This window comes from Nymphalis io, chromosome 2 (genome assembly GCF_905147045.1).
Source record: "Nymphalis io chromosome 2, ilAglIoxx1.1, whole genome shotgun sequence".
In the NCBI taxonomy this organism is placed as follows: domain Eukaryota; kingdom Metazoa; phylum Arthropoda; class Insecta; order Lepidoptera; family Nymphalidae; genus Nymphalis; species Nymphalis io.
Genome location: NC_065889.1, coordinates 1597762 through 1618527, shown reverse-complemented (window position 1 = coordinate 1618527; position 20766 = coordinate 1597762). Strand labels below are relative to the sequence as shown.

The window sequence follows — 20766 nt, the reverse complement described above, 5'->3', positions numbered from 1 at the left end:
GATTATCTATTTCATAGAAGATAATTAATATGATTTATTAATTAACAAAAACGCACGTGAAATGGTCAGGTACAGTATACATAACCAGTTGTGTCCGCCGCAGGGTGGCGCGCGCGACCACTGGTCGTTTCGCGCGGCGTGCCAGCGGTCGCTGGTGCGGCGCGTGGCGAGCGCGGACGCGGTCACGCTGTGCCGCACCGCCCCTCATACTACTTCGCGCAGTTCTGTATATGCTTGGAAAGGTCACCTTTTGCTTCTATCTTATACATGATTACGGATTAGGTTGGATTTGTTTGTAGTCAAATTACGATTAACATCATAATTAATTCCTTGCCAAGTGTGCCTTTTAAAAAAACGTTTTTCCAATCATTGTCACTTTTCAATTTTTTTATCATTAAACTTAACTAGTTTTTGCTACTTATTACCCGTTGCCTCGTTACTTGTACATTTTCAGAGATAAAAATTAGCCTATATGTCAACTGCAATTAGGTATTTAACTGTGGTGTGGTGGCTTCCGTTGGTGTAGCGAGATAAAATTCATAAGTCTTTAAAAATAATCATCCTCAATCTATACATAAATGTTTATCGAAATTTGCCTAGTACTTTTTGCTTGATGCTTTATACATTATTTTTAAATAAAAGTAGTTTTAATACCACTAGTGCTTTTTGATTAAATAATTGTGCTTTAAATTTGAATTAAATAACATACAGCTATTTTCAAACGTTATAAATATACTCAATTATTATTAATTTTACAAGCATTATAATTGTTTCGATGAAGTAATGCTGAACAAAGAAGGTCGTGAAATTGCAGCTCCAGAAACCGAAACGAAACTTATGGAGATGGAGCAACTGGCACGAGCGGAAGCTCAGACGATGCGTTCGCGGACGCGCTCTCAATGCCAGAACGGGAAGATGTAAGTAATTATAAAAACTAAATTAAACAGAAACAGTATGCTACAGTCACTAATTGTGTAAAACAAAAAGTAATTGAAAGCTCGATAATAACTTTGAGTTACAATGATTAAAAATTGACACTGCTTAATAATAAATATATTATAAATATTGTAATGCGTGTATTTTTGTATAAACGGTGTGCAGACCTCGTGTAACTCCCTGTACGTTTATTTGACCACCATGATATAATAATATAAACGTTTTGTATAACTAGTTGCGATTAGAAGTTAAATGATTCTAGGGTAGTTACGTGTTCAATACGTAACGGCTAAGAAAGGCAACTCACTTAGTATAGAGAATGCCTAACGCCTTCTATAATTCTAATTTGTATGATCAAATGCTATCACTTATAATAAGATTGACTCTCGCTTGCCTTCCAATATTTAATTAAATAAAAATACGCAATCAAACAACAGCGAAATGACTGCATAATTTGTAAATTCAGAAAAAAATTGTATGTGAAACACAATTGGAAATACAAATATTTGACACAACATCTGAAGCAGATTGGGATTCCTTCGTCGTCGAGCGTCCTCCGATAGCCCTCGCCGCGAACCGTTCGTCCTCAACGCCCGGCCGTTCTCGCCCCGCAGAACCAGTGTGAGCAACAAAGGCTATTACAAGATATGCTTTGTCAATGGCCATGTCTAATGCACTAGCTTACTGTGCTTAAGTCGTTGTTGGTTGCATTTCATTTTTATTTATTTTGTATATTGGTTTAAAAAAATCTGCTGCCCTATTAAATTTAAAATAATTATTTAATTACTGTTAACTATTTTTGTCACCATATATGCAAGTTGAAACCATTTGCCATCTATTCGTATATTTAGTAAAAAGTGCAATTGATATTTACCTAAATGTTTAAACGGCCAAACGTAATATATATAAATGATTGACAGCTCCAACTTATACATTATACTTTATTGTACACCACAAAGAGAAAAAAAAATACAAAACATGGATACAGCCTAAATAAAAGTAGCATACAATTTTGGAGACCTTATCGCTACATAGCGATCTCTTCCAGGCAACCAACGGTGTAAGTAATAACTCATAGGATATGAACTTACCTTATTTTATACTTATGAAATGCAATTAATAATGGCTTTGGATTGGCTGGATTTAAACAAACGTTCTTTGACTCGTAGCAAAACTTTTGGGAGTAAAATTACGGCAATGAAGGTGAAATTGCAAATTTGTGACTACCATTTATTTATACTAGGGAAAAGTCCAATTAATCGTTATTGTTTTAAAATTAAGGAGGAATCAAAATTCCAGTTTAGGTAATGATTTTAATTATATCATAAAACATGACCTCAAAAATTGTTGAGAAGAATGGAACCACAAATACTTTTCAAGTTATATGATTCGTAATTATGAAATGGTCATATTTATGATGTAATTAAAATAAGTGTAGTAGGTTGTTATAGATTAAACGTTGAATCGGCCAGCAAAATGCCTTTTAAAATTAAAGTATACCAACTCTATTGTTAATGTGTGTATTGTCTAAATTATAATCGGCCTTTACCATAAAATATTTGCTAAATTGTTATTAGATTATCTTTGCACTACGATTTTTCGTCAATTGTTCTTGCTTATTATCTAGTGTTTAAATCCAGCTTATAAAATAATTTAGATTTCTCGTTCTGTTCTACGAAATGATCTGTCCATTTTAATGGAATGTTTTGAAATATATTTTTAATGAAATCCATTCCGCTTTTCATTCACCCCGCTTCTTCGCTTTCCTTTTTCCTTTATCGAATAATTCCGACCATTAATTTTCATATGGCTGTGCAATTTAGTGTCATACTTTTTTTCTCTATCCACTTTTTTTTAATTCAATGTGTTATTTCGATAATGAATGTAATAATAAGGACTTTAAAAAACACAACTTAACTGCACATTCCCTTTACATTAGTGCAAGTTCACGAGCACTTTAATACTTACTAGATGAAGGAAATGTCGAATAAAATCTTCATTGTGCCTGTGATGATTTTCCATTCACATGTCTAATATAATATTCTTACAGGAGAAACAATTCGAGAAACGATTCTGGAAACAAGTTACCAGAAGACGTCAATCTTGCGGCTCCATCAGCCAAATATAAGAGACTATAAGTTTATCGAAAAAGACTATAAAAACATAAGTGTTCATCGTCTTGTAACTAACGGTATAGAAAGGTATGAAAATCAAATAGGACTCATACTAATTTAGATAGTGACAGTCACCACGTTTAAATTGGACCAGTTGAAAGATACTTGTAGCCAGAAGCTAAAATAGAACGAGTGAATGAAATTAAGGCAATGAATGTGAATGGTTTTCATTTAACGGGTAGGTAGGATGCCAAATATTGCCACGTGAGAGGATTTGCCAAATATTGACGAATGGGACCTGTCAACACAACTTCATATCGTAGGTAGAAACCAAATTCGGTTGAATTAGACACTGCTGTAGATAGGAACTCGTATAAGGCCTAATGTACTTAAAAATGTTTATAAATCTGTCAATAGAACGGTTAAAAGTTTCTCGTGAATACATGTAAATATATGTAACCGTTGTAGATAAGCTTTTTTAAAAGGCTTTATCTTTGTAAAATAGTTGTTTTAGCAATTTTCTTATAACGCTGTTGACTATTGAAAATTAATGTCTTTCATACACTTCGTTGTTAGTTAGTTATATTTATTAAGTGTAAAAATTAACTCTGTGTATTTTGATTTCCAAATATTCTAGAGCTTATATAAAATTTCATTTTTTAGAAAATTTGAAATGATATTTACATATAAACGATTTGTAAACAACTTCCATTCGATATCTTTGGGAAATGATCAATGTTTTCATGTCATTTAATAAACTTTTAGATATATTGGAGTTGTATTTAACTAAATCGTCGAATTTATTTTTAATCAATATTGTACCTAAGGGTGACTTTTAACATGTCGTTTGTATGTCTCTCGTTTCCGACGTCACGAATAAAATTCTTAAATTCCTTGATATGTTTTCATTTTTACCTTTGCCTTGTAATCGAGAGAACACTTCATTAATTAAAACTTTACAAATAAATATACTATTACATTTTAAATAAACGCCTTAAAAGTATTAAATAGGGAATAAAAAAAACCAATAAAATGTTAAGGCACGTATATTGATTAAAATTATCAAAATACTATATAATCAGTATGTAAATATGTATTTAGGTCATTTATCTCCTTAGCACCGCTTACTTTTTATCTCGTTAGTTTATACTTAATAATTGTCAAGGACACATTAAATGTTTAAAAAAAATATAATATATTTTATAAAATTATTGAATTTGAACTTTTATGGCTATGTTATTAAGATTCATTTTCAATCACATGTTACATATTGAGCACTATAAACAAACCTTCTCCCATACATCCCACACATACATAGCAATCAAGGCAAGAATGATATTCTTTCAAATTATAAGACTTATCATAATATTTTATATCCTGTCCGTTAAAATTATTATTAATAATAATTTTAAGCAAACGTCTTGCCTCGGCTGCTAGGCTTTGTACAATCCATTTTTTTAAATATTTACAACTAAATTAAAAATGAAACACCACTGGTAATACAAGAACGCAAAATTTGTGAAGCAAAAAATGTGTTATTTTACATTATATAGATAAAATTATTTAAAAAATATATTAAACGAAATTATCATCAAAATTTGGAAGAAAAAAGTTTATCCCAATTTCGATTTCCTTTTTAAATTATATTCGTTTTTAAATATAGATTAAAAATACCACTTAGTATTTCAAATATCGCGAAACAAGTTTAATTAAAAATAATATAATTACATTATTTGTCCATTAATGAATACGTTTTCATTAATTTTGCAAGTAATATAATTATAATTTAAAATGTCAATGTATTTTATGACATTATTAGATATCTATTGGACGGACCAAAATATTTATTTATTTACAATAAAAAAACAAATTCCAATAATTATGACTAAGTCTAGAGACTTCTAGTACTTTATAAACGATTTATATAGAATTATATTTAAGCGTTTTATTAGAGCGTATTTTTTAGTATTTTTATCCTAATTTAATACATAAAAAATAATTGGACGGATATATAAATCGTTAAACTTCAAATTACTATAATTGAGTTCTTTTTACTATAATTGAATTAAAATCATAATCAATTACAATTAATTATTTACTTAAATTGTATATATGTATACTTAAAGTTGCAACATTAACGGTATTTCGATCGTGGCAACACTATTTAGAACACATTACGTCATGTCATGCGAAACATTATAAATAATTAAAATAAATTCAATTTAATTTAATTTAAATTTATTTTGTAATCGATTCGACCTTTAATTTTGATGACTCTATAGTTTAGAGAATAGGCGAGCATTTTGTTAATAATTTTAACGTTCTTCGTCGCTGCATTTATGCATCACATCGCTTCAAAGCGCGTCAATATTAGTGAATCATAATATAGAATTCTTCGCCAGCTCCTTAACCATATTATGTAATTGGGAATAACCCAATAAGGCAGTGTTTATCATATTCGATAATTATTGTTTTTTATTTTTTACATCATCTATAAGGGCCTCAGCTATCAAGTCTCAAAGCATCTCAAGATTTAAAGAGACAAAGACAAATACTCTCGTATTTGATAGATGACTAATGTTTATGACGTTTGTTCAGCCCTTTTATAATATATAAACAGCTAATTTTAATTAAGCATTTGATATCGTTCAAAATAAATTCCGATTATAAAACTGACATAATTATTGACATTAGAATTATCATCTTTCGTTCAAAAATGACATTAATGACGTCATTGCATTAATCAATTCATCACTCAATAATTACTACCGAATGGTTAATTAAAATTGGCATCTCGATTGTGTCGACTCGGATCTTAATCCCGCCATTCTCGGGATGCTTGGAATGTACGAACTTCAGACGACGTGAAGGTGGTTACGCCTTGGGAACCTGAAAGCATTTATAATATCAGCTGAATGTTTTCTAACATTTTGTGATAGAAGATTATTTTGCTTTTATGATAAAATCAATATTACGGACGGAGATGGTCCAGTATAAAAGTGCTTGATCGATTGTCGCGGATTCAAAACTAGCAAAAGTCAATTGCGTTTTTCTCTTATTTACTTTATAGTTAGTTACTGAAATTTAATACTTATATGAGCAGAGGTAACTCACCATCATTTGAAACCTTATGTGTTTTTCTAAGATAAATTTGATAAACTGTGTTCTAAACAACGAATTGAAAGATGACAAAACACTTTCCCCTTTACGACAAGAGAAGTGTTTAGTGTCTAGCAGCTTCACGTAGTATGTCGAGTCCACCTACCTCTGCCGCGGCGGCCCGGCGTGGGCGTGACGTCACCGTCGGGCGCCGTCCACTGCTCCGTGAGCTCGGTGGCGGAGCGCGCCAGCGACGGCTGGCTCACCGAGCGGTGCAGCGAGTGGCGCCACGACCTGCGAGTGAGCACATCCTCATATACTCCTCGCAATCGTATTATGTAATAGTATTATCTAAACGATTAATCGTTATTTTGCTAAGGGATCAATTATTCAGCAATCATTTAATAAATTATTTCAATAGCATTATTTTACTCTCCATCGGCAAAGACAGAAGAGAAATGGATGTTACAGCCATAATGAGAAATTTACATAATTCTGTACGAAATGTACGCTTTTAGAATGATATAAATGAATTTAAAGGTATTTAGTAATCTGACGACTTCGTTGGTCTAGTGACGAGAGCGCTAATTGCAAGGTCAAATAAAACGTTATTAGGTTTTTCAATCAAAAGTTCTCAATAGCAGCCCGGAGTCTGGAAGCTCCCGTGCCTCCAAAAGCACGCAAAGCCCTGCCTGCCCTGCCCTGGGTCCTGCGCCTGAACTCTTTACCGTCGTATCGAATTGTCGTTCCATTGAATTATGAGAGTGCACTCATCATTTGTTTAATCATTTGTTAAATTTACTCACGGGTTATGGGGGTACTGATGTTCGGAGTCACTGTCGTCGTCGTAGTACCTGCCGAGGAGCGTGCCCGCCGACACTTCGGAGTGAGTGTCCGCCTGCTCTCGCGCGTAGTCGACCATCATTTCAGACATCGACCTTTAACACGTTTTCAAATACTTTTAGTTGTAATTTTACGCTTATTTTAGAAAAACATGCTTTCAACACCACTTATGAAACAGCTAAGTGTGGGCGTACTTTTTATTCATCTACCTCCTAATTCATACGTAAATTAAACTGTTATTTATCTTAATGACAGTACAATTTGTAAGTTTCAAAATTGTATTTAATAAATAATTAGAATGTTGCACTTTTATAGGTCTCCGATTCTAAAAGCGTGGGAGCGGTATGGACGGTACGCCTATCCAATTTACACAAATTAAAACATTATAGTTAAACTTATTTCCATTATACTTTAGGTGCGTTGCGCTAATTTATCTTAGGGAATAGACGCGTGACTTCACGACATCGACACAATTTAAGTATTGTGGAAATTAATGAGGATAATAATGATTGAAATTCTATTAAATACTAACAGTATACACAAATAATATAAGTGTATTTTAACTATTGTTTATTTAAATTAAGCTGTATTAATATTTTGTACCGAGTTTGCGACTAGCTGTGTATTTCGATGAATAAAAAGGGGTAGAATTATTACTTGGAGTGCCAATAGATGGGGAAATTGGATAAATATATTTAACAGTTTCAAGTTTTCACTTCTGTCTGCCTGACTGCCTATTTTTTTTTTATGTACCGTCTACTCATGAAAATCCTAATTCTGTATACTTATTAAATAAGCCGACCCACGGCTGTACTACATAACGACGCTCAGCGGCCCGAGGCCAGCGCCAGGTCTGACCTCATGTCGCCGTGGTCGCTGCGGTAGGAGGAGCGCCTGGAGCGCGGCGGGTCCCGCAGCGAGGTGGCGTCGCTGTCGTACTCGTACAGCGTGGGCAGCGAGCTGCGCCGCGACCGGGACTCCCACTCCGACTTCTTGCGGTACCGGTTCTGCAAATACGGCTCCGGTTTCATTGTGCTTGGGGTTTTTTGTCAATACGAGGAAACGTTTTAAATAGGAATAAAATTGAAATAAAATAAAATTCCCTAAATGTAGGATTAATTTTGCTTAACGATACAACCATAGATGATATAGATCAAATTCGTTTTCACCTGTATAACATTTTATATTCTCAATTCTTTGCCAAATGAATCAGTTACAATATTGTTGCTTCCAGTGGATTCTTATAAGTACTCTTGGAGCTTCATATTATAGGATTAATTTTAATATAAAACTATCATTTTTAAATAAAGATTCTACCTAGAAGAACCAAGAAGCTCAGTAGTTATTTGTTTTTTCAAATTAAATACACAGCCCACTGTATTATATATTAACATATTATCTAACTTAACCAAACCTAAATATCTATGGATTCAATCTAATTAACATCAGTCAATACATTTTTTTCGTTTTTAACCTAACAACTAGCAACTTGTAAGGCTGGGTTTCATAACCTTATCTTATACCTTAGGTTTATCAGGTGGGGGGGCCAGAATACGTATGATGACCTCCCACTTGGGTGGAGCGTACAGCGGGGCAAAGCGATGGTCGTGCGCCACGCGAGTGAAGTCCTCGCGGGTGGAGGACCGCGCCAGTTCCCGTCGGAGAGTGCTCTCGTGAGTTATCAGCTCGCGCCAGCGGAGACGTTCCTCGCGGGTGAGGCGGTATGATCGCTCAGTTTCTAAAAGCACCTGCAATATAACAATTCATTGCTTACATATTTATATGAATTTATTTAAGAATTAGAATAGTATAAAATTAAGGTAAATGGAGAAATTGTGTTCTGTGAGTTGCCAGAATATTTTTTGTTATAGAACCATGTACCAGTGACTCTACATATGAACTGTTGATATACATTTATTACATTTATTTATACTGTCCGCGTCATATATAATTATACATACATATATAATTCCTATAATCTCGTATAGATTGTATATTATGTATTTGTATTATGTTCTTATTCGTGACCCAGTCTATGTATATATCCAGTTCCATACCGATTGTTTAGCCGTTATGAGTTAACAGACAGAGACACGTTCGCATTTAAATATTAATACAGAAAATGATAAATTTAATACACATTAAAGATTTATTTTCTTATATTTTGACTTTTCACCTCATCCTGTGCTTCAGTCTTCAAGACCCTGGTAAGCACGTTCCAGTTTGGTGGCACTGGAGGAGCTGGAGTCGGTTCTGCCACATCTTCGTCATCTTCTTCTCTGTACAAGGGGTTGCGAGCCGGCGGCAACTCAGGCAGTAAGGGCAAATCGGGAGAAGATGGTGATGGGTAGACCGCACCCGTTTGCTTGATCAGCTCAGGGGAGAACAGATCTGGACCACCTTTACCTGCAAATTTTATTAATATCATGTTTTTGTTTTGATAACCCAGTGGACTAAAAAGGTATTATCCCCATTTTAATCCTTGGTATAGTAACAGCTCACTAAAATAATTTTTCAACAACCAGTTTTCAGTGGCAGCTATAATCTCACGAGCATCAGTGTTTAATAGTTTTTACAAATAATAACTTGAAGAACATCTTGCTGGGTGTATTATATAACAATTGCGAATGATTTACTATATAAATATATTTTTCATAAACTTACACTTAGATCGAGTGAAAAAATGTATAAATTCTTACCAATGTACTTCTGTGGCGGGAGCGACAAGGGCACCCTCTCCATCTTCGGAGTCAGCGTCATGCCAGAGGCGCTGCTGATGTCCGAGAAGTTCTCCCACTGCGCGTCGGGCAGCGTGTGGTTGCGGATGGTGACGTCGAACTGCGGCGGCGGCGGCGGCACCTGGCGGTACTCCGTGACCAGCCGCTTGTGGCGCTCGATGTCTTCGATCGTTTTTTTCTCGGTTATCGTGCGGAGGAAAACGTCGTCTACAACGTGAGAGGTTATTTCGGGTTTCCTAAAAAAATATTACAGATATTAAAAATGTATGTTTAAAAAATATATTCTTATAGCAATCGTAAGACACGAATGTATTGAAATTAAAAGAATCGTTACGAAAATCTAACCTGGCAGGCATTATGGGTGTCTCCGAGATGGGCTCGAGACTTTCCATTAGCATTTCTTGCTCCTCAGTTTCCAGACGTTCCTTCATCACAGGAGGCGGTGGAGGAGGTTTCTGATCAAAAAATAATCATTAATATCGATTTGCAATAAATTTCTACAACATTAAAGCTAGTAAGCAAGTACACAATTGAAAAAAAACCCAAAGCCAATCTTACTATTTTTTTCTTGCAATTTGGCATACACTTCCTAAGCTTTTGAATCATATCCCACAATTATACATTCAACAAATATGATCCATTATAAAAAATGCCGTCACCAAATAAATGACGTCACGAATACCTTGATGTGGAACATCCTCGCGTGCGACCTGTCAGTGACTTCGGTGACCGAGTGCGTGTCCGTCATCTCCGTGTTGAGGGACGCGATGGAGCGCGGCCGACGCGCCCAGTCCTGGTTAGTGATGTGATAGTGCACTTATGTGAGGATGATTAAACCGTGAATGTTAAACTTAATTAAGATGAAACGATTATTTTATTATTATCGAATTATCACAAATATATTATACTGAACTTAATCGAAATTAAGTAAGAAGTTTAGGTAGGAAAGAAAGTTATTTTGTGTTTTATAGATAAATTGTTAAGGGTGCATTAGACAAATAGAAATTCAGTTACGTCACACATAAATAAACGTATATAATAAATATTAAACAAATATATTATTATAAACAGAAATGAATTAATGAGATTGTAATTATTTTGTTTTCAGACGGTTTCACAATCTCAAGTTCGCTTTCCCCCAGTTGAGAGATCTTATCCTATTTAAGAGCTTCTTATACTCTCAAACTGCTAAATGGAACACATGGTTTAGAATTGCTGCTATGAACACAATATTCTCATACCGGTCGATCTCTGCTAACTTCGGAGTAAAGGACCGGTGGTCGCGGTGGTCGCTCGGGTGGTACAGCGTGCGCTGCTCGTGCTGGTAGCGGCAGAGCGCCCGGTGATACTGTTCGTACTGATTCTTGACGCTCATGTTCATCCAACATTGTCATTTGCCTGAAGAATAATTTTTTTTTTTTTTTAATTAAAAATAGCTGGTGGTTGTTTGGCAAATGGGCCTAATATTAACCACGGTATTGAACTTTCTCAGTCTATGACTGCTAACCTTGGAAACTAAGGTTATATTATGCTCCTGTGCCTTTAGTTACACTGAAAAACAACATATATACCTGTTTGGTGAATTGAAAGAACTAGATTATAATCAGAAATCAAACGATATTTCGATGAAAATAATGTATTATTTGCAATCATAAAATCCTTATATTATAATATATCGCGCAATGCTCGTAAGACAAAGAAAAAGGGAATCCATTTCCCGCCCTGAAAAGTATCTGTCATTTACTTGCTTACAGATTAAAAACTTAGAATATTATTGTTTAATATGAAAAATGAAGCTCTTCAGCAATGTTAAATAATAATACGTATTACGTTTAATGTTCATCTTATTGACTCTTATAGGATGAATATGTGTAACAAAAACAAAACAATTCACACTTATCAACTTACCTCATGCTACCGCCATCTACCTCGGTGGTAGTGATGGTCGAGATGGGGGAAGGCGGTGCAGGCGGTCGTTGTACACGCACGCGCACGTCGAAGGCTGGTGCGCCTGCGTGGGAGTGCATGCGCGAGTGAGCACTTGTTTCGTGTGATTCGCCGTAACCTGTTAGCGGTTTAATATTTGTTAGGGCGTTAATGTATGGGTATGCTTATTAGATGAAGTCTTATGAATTATTGAATTTATTGCCTCTACTGGTGACCAGAGGGTTGGTTCATTTTTCACCCAGAGAATCAGAATTGCGATTCAAAGGGGAAATGCTGGTAGCATTTTTGCCACCATTCCACGCGGTCATGATGTGTACAGTAGGTATTTTAATTTTTGTTTGAATTTTTATGTAATAATATACAAACTGATATTTTAAGATGAAATAATCTTTCTAAATGTAACATTTACACTTATATTATATATTTTTTTAAGTGATAGCGATTTTTGTATTTAATTAAATATATGAAATGGTTTTCGTAATACTTAGTTTGTTATTATGTAAGTTTACAATTTATTCACAATTATATTAAAGATTTGTTGAATTTCATAGAGAAAAAATACTTGAATTAATGAATGATTTGTTCGTGTGTTTGTGGTTATCAACCTAAGAGTGAATGGGTGAATGCGGATGTGGATGGAACCTAGATGCTAAAGCAAGTCATCTCACCCTCGCTCTGGTACTCGTCAATCATGAAGGCCTGGTTGACGTGAGCCTGCTCCGCCTCACTGGGCGTCTCGGACGGGTAGTCGGACGGGATCGTGTCGGACGCGACGCTGGCGCTCTCGGCCGTCACCGGGTACACGGGATGGGCGCGCGGGATCTTCACCTCTATTGACACATTTTTAATATATAATCATAGTGTTTTACCAAATAACAATGATTAACTAAGTACTCGCCTCCTATCAAAATCTTATATTTAATAATTATTTGTATTTTTTGACTTACAGATTTTTCAATTTGCTTTGGTGTTTGTAATAAGTTATTAAATGTCTTACTAACAACAAAAAATAAATCAAAATATTGTAAAGCACTTCAAAGTTACCTTGAATACTCTCTCTACTGATGATTGAAGCTGAGGAATCATCGATTAGTCTTCTCGGAGCCGGCAGGGCACGTCTTCTCAGACACAGGTAGGAGACTCCCAGACCCAGGAGTAGTAAAGTCAGGAAGAGTATAGCACAGATGATCATGAGAATATGTGTGCCAGCGAGAGGAGCCTTCGCCGGGAGCGGTCCCTTGGCTTCTGGCCTGATGATAAATATAAAAGAACATATATTATTATATTAAATACTAAATCAAAACACACTTTATTAAAGAAGACCCTTATATGCTTTTTAATCATCATGTTACAAGATTAAATTGAAAAGCCACTACCGGTTTGCAATGTAGAATATGAGAAGCACCGGCAAGAAACTCAGTTTTACTCAGTAGTTTTATTTTTCGTCTATTAATCAACAATATACAATGAAATTTTTATGTCCTAAATGGCAATCATCGAGCAAAGACTCTACGCTATTTTATCATCTATATGTTATTGTATTCTGTAGTCTGTGAATTAATGTTTAAAAAAAAATTATAAATTGTTAACAGGCAAGTGTAAAAATTAAAACACATTAAATGAAATACGAAAAGAACTAGATGAGAAATAAAAGTATCGCTAGTTTAATAGGTTAATGGTTAGGTTTATTTTTAATGAAAAATTTTTCGACACCAGTAATGACGTAACAGCTTCAATCTGCATTTTTTTTAATATATAAGCTAGCGCTTGACTTTTATCACACCTGATGGAAAGTGATGATACAGTCTACGATGGAGCGCGCTTGCCTAGATGATGCCTATTCACTCTAGACTTGAAGGTACCCATATTGTAGGTGGTGGGAAAAACGGAGGTCGGGAGGGTATTTCAAATCTTAGCGGTGCGTATCAGAAACGAGGAAGCGAATCGTTTCGTACGTGTCTTAGATACGTCAAGTACGTACGTACGGGTGCAGAAATTTATCCTGTTAAAACTGTTATTTTATTACACACGTTAAATCAATGTTACCGAAATTACTTTCACACTACATAAACAAAACACACACACACACATACGTGTTAACATCCGCAACAAGTGCAGCTCTGATTGCAGCCAATAATTATATGTATTCACAAAGTAATAATATATAATGATGTTATACGCGCTTGTAATTTCACGCCTCAATGCCCTGAAGGATCAACGGAGAACAATAATTATAAAACAATGAAGTAGCGAATGGCGTGTGATCTGATAAGTGCCCTTTAAATATTAACAAACGTTATCTTTAAAGGGAAGTGCTCTTGCGTGAAATATCAAGAATTATAACCAAGGGTATACGTGGTAATTATAATATTAATAAAGATAAAGTAAGGATACATATTGGTGTATCGATACACCTTGGAAAAGACAGTGTAAATTGTTTACTTACGTGTATATGAGAGGATTGAAGACAGGCACGATGGGTGGTGGATAACGACAAACGATAGTGATGACTTCATCTCCATCCATTTCAAGTCCTGGATGAAACCGCACTACTATGTTGTTGGTAAAAACTCGGAGAGGATCCTGAAAGATTTAAACAATATATATTGTATAAAAGGTTTTTTTAACCGATTTCGACTTTCGATTCTATTTGCGTCAGGCTCAATGAAGGACCACCTATCAGTTTCTATGTTATTAAGCATTTCTGAATGTTTATTTGAAGTGTAGATTCAAGCATTTATATTCAAATACATATCAAACTATTTGAACAAGAACATGTCTAGGACTCTTATTGTAGTTAACAATGAATTAGTTATTGAATCTTCAAATATTTATATTGATCTTCGTAATTACCTGTTTCGTACCGCATCCCTTCAACGGCAGCTCTAGTTTGTAGGACGTGGCGCCCTTGCCGGCGACCTGGCACGCTGAATGACGATCGAAATCAGCATACGCAATACCGTAGAATTTTTCATTGAATTTCAGTTCGATCTAAAAAAATACTTTAATTTAATAACATATTATTATCAGTCTTAATAAATTTATATATTATATTTAGAATAACAATTAACGATATCTTTGGTTGTCTTTAAATCAATATCAGTAGACCCTATATTTTTAGAAAGACTTTGCATTCTAAAATCTATTGTTAAAGGCGCCTTTCACATAAAATTAAAGCTCAATTGGTTTCGTTGAAAGAACACTTGACTTCACTTCGACTGCAGTTGAGTTTTAATGTTAATTGTTAATAATTATAGTGTAGTGCTCAGCGGTAAAGAGAATCATCGTGAGTGTTTCCAGCAGTCCTAGAAATGGGACATTTATGGACCTTTAGTGTCCAGTCAGATATACGTGTTTCCAACATAAATTGTTAATTAATTCCAATTTATTATAAAATATTAATCTTAAATAAAGTGTAATAATTACCTGCATAGACCCGGCAGCGCAGTTCAAAGTTGCTCTCGTTCTGTTTAAGAAGATAACAGGGCTCAAGTCATCTAATTTTGTCACCTGTAATGAAATATTGTAATTACATTCGATACTAAATTTATTATGGTGTTTACTTTTTTTTAATTACTAAATTTATTCATATCATATTAAATGCTTACTATTATCACTACATATAATAAAATAAAGTCCCCCAGCCGCGTCTGTCTGTCTGAACGCAATAATTCGACTATAAGTCTACCAGCGGAATTTCATACAGTTTCCACAATGAAAAAAGTGATTCGTGAGGAAATGAAATGTGACGATAATTGTACAAGATGTCTGAAAAATTATGACTGGGTGCTTTACAGGCGTAAACCGAAATAGTTAAATTATCTATCACGATAAAATATTTTAATTTTGACTCTTATTCCATCTGTGCGAAGTCGTGGGTATTGAGTTTTTTTATATAATTTTTAAAACACGACAAAATATCGTTAGAAAGTATGAAGTCTGATGGCACGACCATTCATTGAATTGAAAATAAATTATTTACATTAAAGCCTTTTTACATATATATATTTTCGAAATATGATTTTAAGTTCATTTTGATTTTGATATTTGATTGTTTAGAAACTTGAAAATTACGTTGTATTTGTTAGGTTAGGTAAATAGGTAATTTAAAGTTATCCGAAGAAAATAAGGTTTTTCAGTAACTAACTCTCGAAACAAAACATTAAAACTGTACATTATATTTAGCCTTTGCTTCGCGGCGATCGTCATAAATCCACATAACTAATTATTGGCCTATGGCGATTTTCTCCCAACGCTCATTTCCATTTAACTACGAACCTGGAGTTTTCAACGCTATAAGAAACCACACGTCTATTTAATATAAGTTAAAATAATAATCTGACGTCGAAACTTTTACTTTGTATTTTTTTTAAATGTTGAATTTATAAAAATTATGCCATGACGGCCCAGTTATTAGAAGACAAGAATCGATGATTCCATGAAATCACCTAGGCAAGTACGACAGAATTTTTATGTGCTTAATTTGTGTCGGTTATGCTCACATATTTTTCGACCTCGACCCTATACTTTAGACAATGAACTCCCCCTTTTCATTGCCCGGAGGTTCTCTTCATGGAGGTAGTTAGTTGGCGTTGTGACGCCGTCTGTACCCTATTCTCCTCCGGCGTATCGGGTCTGCGAGTGCATCTTTCTTTTGCTTCATAACACAATCGCAAAAGGTTATCATCGCCTCCCAGGACTTTTCAATGTCTAGCATGGACTTTATCACAGCTGGTAGCGATAAGTCCTACAGCAAACAAGTGCCGACGGAATGCCTACTTATGCCAACTCCAATAACATTGTTACTGCCTCATGCAGGGATTTTAATCCATGACAACGGGATATGTGGCCTTAGCCCCCAGTAAACCTAATCAAATAACATTGACGTATTAGTATTTATTGCAATATATTAATTCCGAATTTAATGTCGTCGTAACAATGGAAACGTGTCAAGCGATATTATCTATAAATAGCACATGCATCACCTCGTTTAGGTCAAGAACAATGTGCCGTAAATATTGCAGGTCTTAGCTTTTTTATGAACCTATTATAGTAACCCAATATAATTACTATTTGTCTAGATTTCATATAGTTTCGACTTTGTGATTTTTTTATTTTTACAGCACGAAGGCATTCGTTTAATTATTTATTATGTATATTTATTTATTGTTTATTATTATATATTTATATACTATAAGTATTTAAAAATAAAGTGAAAGATTATTCGTTCGTTTTTTGAAATTACTTAAATGTTTATTATTACCTTTCCATCTAAAATAGTTTGCTCCGGCAGTCCATCCCCTTGATACTCGATATTGTTCGCCTGGGATCCATAGTTGGACTGCGCGTACGCAACCGACAGCGCGCATGCCAATACACACCACAAAAGAGCCATATTTAATCTGAAACAAAGGAAAAAAATCTTTAGCTATTAAGAAACAATAGCACATTATTTATAAAATCGACATAGCTTTAGGTATAAGTTATGACTTGTAATATATGTGTTAACGAAATCCTTTTTAAGTAACTGTACTACCTGCATATTAATAAATAATAATAATATCCTGGGACATTATTCACACACGGCCATCTGATCCCAAATTAAGCAGAGCTCGTACTATGGAAACCAGACAACTGATATACTACATATACTACTTTTCTTTTGTCAATACATACTTATATAGATAATAAGATATAAGATATTTACTGGTGGTGGGGCTTTGTGCAAGCTCGTCTGGGTAGGTACCTCCCACTCATCAGATATTCTACAGCAAAACAGCAGTACTTGTTATTGTTGTGTTCCGGTTTGAAGGGTGAGTGAGCCAGTGTAATTACAGGCACAAGGGACATAAAATCTTAGTTCCCAAGGTTGGTGGCGCATTGGCTATGTAAGCGATGGTTGACATTTCTTACAATGCCAATGTCTAAGGGCGTTTGGTGACCACTTACCATTAGGTGGCCCATATGCTCGTCCGCCTTCCTATTCTAAAAAAAAAAATCGTGCAAGACTCAGGACAAACAAGCATGTTCATGCACACAAATGTCTGTCCTAGGTTGGAATCGACCCCACAACTTTCGGCGTGAAGACAAGTATCTACCAACCTCAACCGGCTCATCTTTCCTGAACCGGTGATAGTATTGCTTTGACTATAAATAAGTACATATTGTATATAACAAATGTCCAATAACTAACATTCGCTTATAACAACGTTACATCGCATTTCCTAATTTGTCGCATTAAGCAGTTGACGTTTATATATTTCGATCTTTTTAGAATCCAGTAGAAATACAATAGTTATGTTTTTGTTTTAACACATTAAAATCCTCCTAAAACAACAATTTAATTACGTAAAAGCTCTTTATTATTCTTGGAATTGTCTCGCTTTCCGTGAGCAGTTATCACAAGGCGAACAACATATTTAGCTTTCAGTTAACTTATAAGAGTTGCACAACCGTCTATTAAGTAAAGAACAATACGTAAGTTTCATTATTATATACATTTAAATGTTTAAGTGCTTTATAAAGTTTTTATTTCAAGGCTTTTCAAATCAAAATCAATTTATTCCTGATTTAATCAGGACTATGCTCTATAGTTATATCTATATTAATGCTCTTTAATATTCATTTCAAAGCAATAACTATATATTTACAATAATGGAACGAATATACTTTACTATTTATTTACATTAAAGCCTTAAATTAATATTAATATACGAATAAAAATTAAAAATAGTTACTGTAGAAATCGTGAGCGCGTGGAATGGTGGCAAGAATGCTAACATCATTTCCCCAAACCAAAACATCAATACTAAAATAATCATATTACACTAAAGTTACAGATTTATTGACCAATGACATCATAATTAATGATAATTTATTGAACTAGTTCAGATTTTTCTATTTTCATCTCAAACATTAGTATTATTATTACTAAATGATTGCAGTTCTATATTATAATGAAAATAAGATCGAGATAGAAGTTTCAACTTTCTATGTTCATTATAAATGTTATATATAAAAAAACACACAGGATATTTAGATAAACTATATTTTACAACAAGTGATTAGTATATCTTACTTAAAATAAATAAATATCTATTCAGATTTAAAGACAAATCAGTTGATCTTTAATCAGCCTTTCAATGACTGGAAGACAAAGAAAGCTTCATATGTAGGAACTTATAAAACAAAACAGTAAATGTAAAATATTTATAAATCAATTATTCTAAAAAGTTTTTAAGTCTGTATTCTATTATGTTATTTGCGATCAGTGCGACAAATGAAAAACGAAACAAAAAGAGTACATGCTACAATGATATATGACATTTCAAGAGGATAATCTCAACAAGGACGTCGAGCACCGACGTCACCCACCGCGCTAACCTTTCACCGTACACACACAAGCCTGGACTAGAGTGACCAACTGTACAGCAAAATAGAAATACGATAATCCACTTACACTAATAAAAATAGTTGTAGCGTCAAGATAAAATATTCAGATTTCATTAATTAAATTTTCGTTTCACTCACGAAATCTAAATTGCCGGTTCTTCTCAGTAGAATCTACATTCTGAATCTGTGGTAGCTTTACATTTAATTGTAATATTACGATTCCAAAGTCCTTATAAACGCTTACTTGCAAAGTGAATATTTTGAATTTGAATTATGTTAAACTTTTCGTATAATCTCGTACACAAAAACATATATAGAAAAAATTTGAGACAGCGGAACAAAGGGTAAGTCCCTTTGTTCCGATATATCATAGTTAAACATTTAGGCGTCCACCTACACATATCTTAGCAGGAAAGAAACACTACCGAACAAGAATATTACTTTGACACGTTTATCCATAAATATTATTAAATTTAGCTACCCTATCCATGCAGTAATTTTATAATACGCTATTAGCGCCACGCCCTAGCTCCTTACAGACTCTTCGTGTGCTTGCTTAATGTTATTCGAAACAGACTTTTTTTTTAAATAATGTTCTACTAGTATTTTTTCGTCAACACAACTCATTTTTTAGTTATGACACAATTACATACGTCATTAAGTATTTACAAAAATATCCTAAAATTTAAAGTGCTCATCAATAAAAAACGCAGATTATGTAGAAAATTTATAATATATTTATCAGTTTTTAATACAAATATCTCGAATAATTATTTATCTCTAAATCTATATTGGAAATTTTACGATAACTGCTGAGCAACAAAACATTTGAGAAACACAAAAACTATTTAGGCTTACTATTTTCGGTCGAGTCTGGAAGTTTACGTATTTACGTTCCCGCACATCAGCAACAACGTAATGCTGCTAGTTTTGCACCTGAGCTCTTCCTATTTGTGACTGATTTCCGTCCCATTTGATTATTAAAGTAAGGGAATAGAGAGTGCACTTGTATTTGAGCACACACCAGTATCAATCGGCATACACACACACACAAACACACATACACAACGCCCTTTATACTATTGTTTTACTTTAATTTTTTTTTATAGAATAGGAAGGCGGACGAGCATATGGACCACCTGATGGTAAGTCAACCAAGTTAGCGCCACCAACCTTGGGAACTAAGATGTTATGTCCCTTGTGCCTGTAATTACACTGGCCCACTCACAATTCAAACCGGACACACAACAATACCAAGTACTGCTGTTTTGCGGTAGAATATCTGATGACGGGTGGTACCTACCCAGACGAGCTTGCACAAAGCTCTACCATCAGTAAAATGCAAGTTAATTTCACTTAATTTACTATCTGTTACTTTTTACTGGTTTTTTAACTATTTCGCTTTATTTACTCGTTAAATAATATGTCATATAATAAATTTTAAAACAAGCATTATTACATATTTAATAAATATAATTCATTGATGAAAAATTATGCAATTTTGATAACTTACTTACTTATAAATTATCAATAAACCGTTCATACAATTAAAAGGCATTGTGATTAAGTAATCGACAACAAAAACTAAGTGAAAGCAAATAATTAACTTATATTACATATAATTAATTTCGCCGTGGGAACTCAGTTGTTTCGGCACTTGGCGTCTTAGTAATCACCGCAATAATGTAACGACGATT

General features: G+C 34.1%; 2 protein-coding genes across 5 annotated transcripts in view; one reads left to right on the top strand and one right to left on the bottom strand.

Annotated features, from left to right (window-relative positions):
• LOC126777025 (uncharacterized) overlaps window positions 1-3753 on the top strand; it is a 38369-nt gene extending 34616 nt beyond the window's left edge. The window contains exons 28-31 of the mRNA XM_050499853.1: window positions 104-242; window positions 815-917; window positions 1464-1557; window positions 2987-3753. Of these exons, the coding sequence (XP_050355810.1) occupies window positions 104-242; window positions 815-917; window positions 1464-1557; window positions 2987-3064 (414 nt within the window). The 3' untranslated portion in view covers window positions 3065-3753. The remainder of the gene's footprint in view (window positions 1-103; window positions 243-814; window positions 918-1463; window positions 1558-2986) is intronic.
• A 327-nt stretch (window positions 3754-4080) lies between these two features.
• LOC126777152 (uncharacterized) overlaps window positions 4081-20766 on the bottom strand; it is a 73048-nt gene continuing 56362 nt past the window's right edge. The window contains exons 4-20 of one of the 4 annotated variants that reach the window (XM_050500080.1): window positions 16941-17079; window positions 15104-15187; window positions 14531-14668; window positions 14124-14260; window positions 12722-12927; window positions 12346-12507; window positions 11639-11795; window positions 10972-11128; window positions 10413-10523; window positions 10076-10185; window positions 9692-9966; window positions 9169-9398; window positions 8516-8740; window positions 7851-7999; window positions 6956-7087; window positions 6316-6443; window positions 4081-5939 (exon numbers count right to left, since the gene is read on the bottom strand). In XM_050500080.1, coding sequence (XP_050356037.1) covers window positions 5866-5939; window positions 6316-6443; window positions 6956-7087; window positions 7851-7999; window positions 8516-8740; window positions 9169-9398; window positions 9692-9966; window positions 10076-10185; window positions 10413-10523; window positions 10972-11128; window positions 11639-11795; window positions 12346-12507; window positions 12722-12927; window positions 14124-14260; window positions 14531-14668; window positions 15104-15187; window positions 16941-17072 — 2607 coding nt within the window. In that variant the 5' untranslated portion in view covers window positions 17073-17079 and the 3' untranslated portion in view covers window positions 4081-5865. The remainder of the gene's footprint in view (window positions 5940-6315; window positions 6444-6955; window positions 7088-7850; window positions 8000-8515; window positions 8741-9168; window positions 9399-9691; window positions 9967-10075; window positions 10186-10412; window positions 10524-10971; window positions 11129-11638; window positions 11796-12345; window positions 12508-12721; window positions 12928-14123; window positions 14261-14530; window positions 14669-15103; window positions 15188-16940; window positions 17080-20766) is intronic. The other 3 variants (XM_050500089.1, XM_050500099.1, XM_050500109.1) reach the window with 3 other exon arrangements.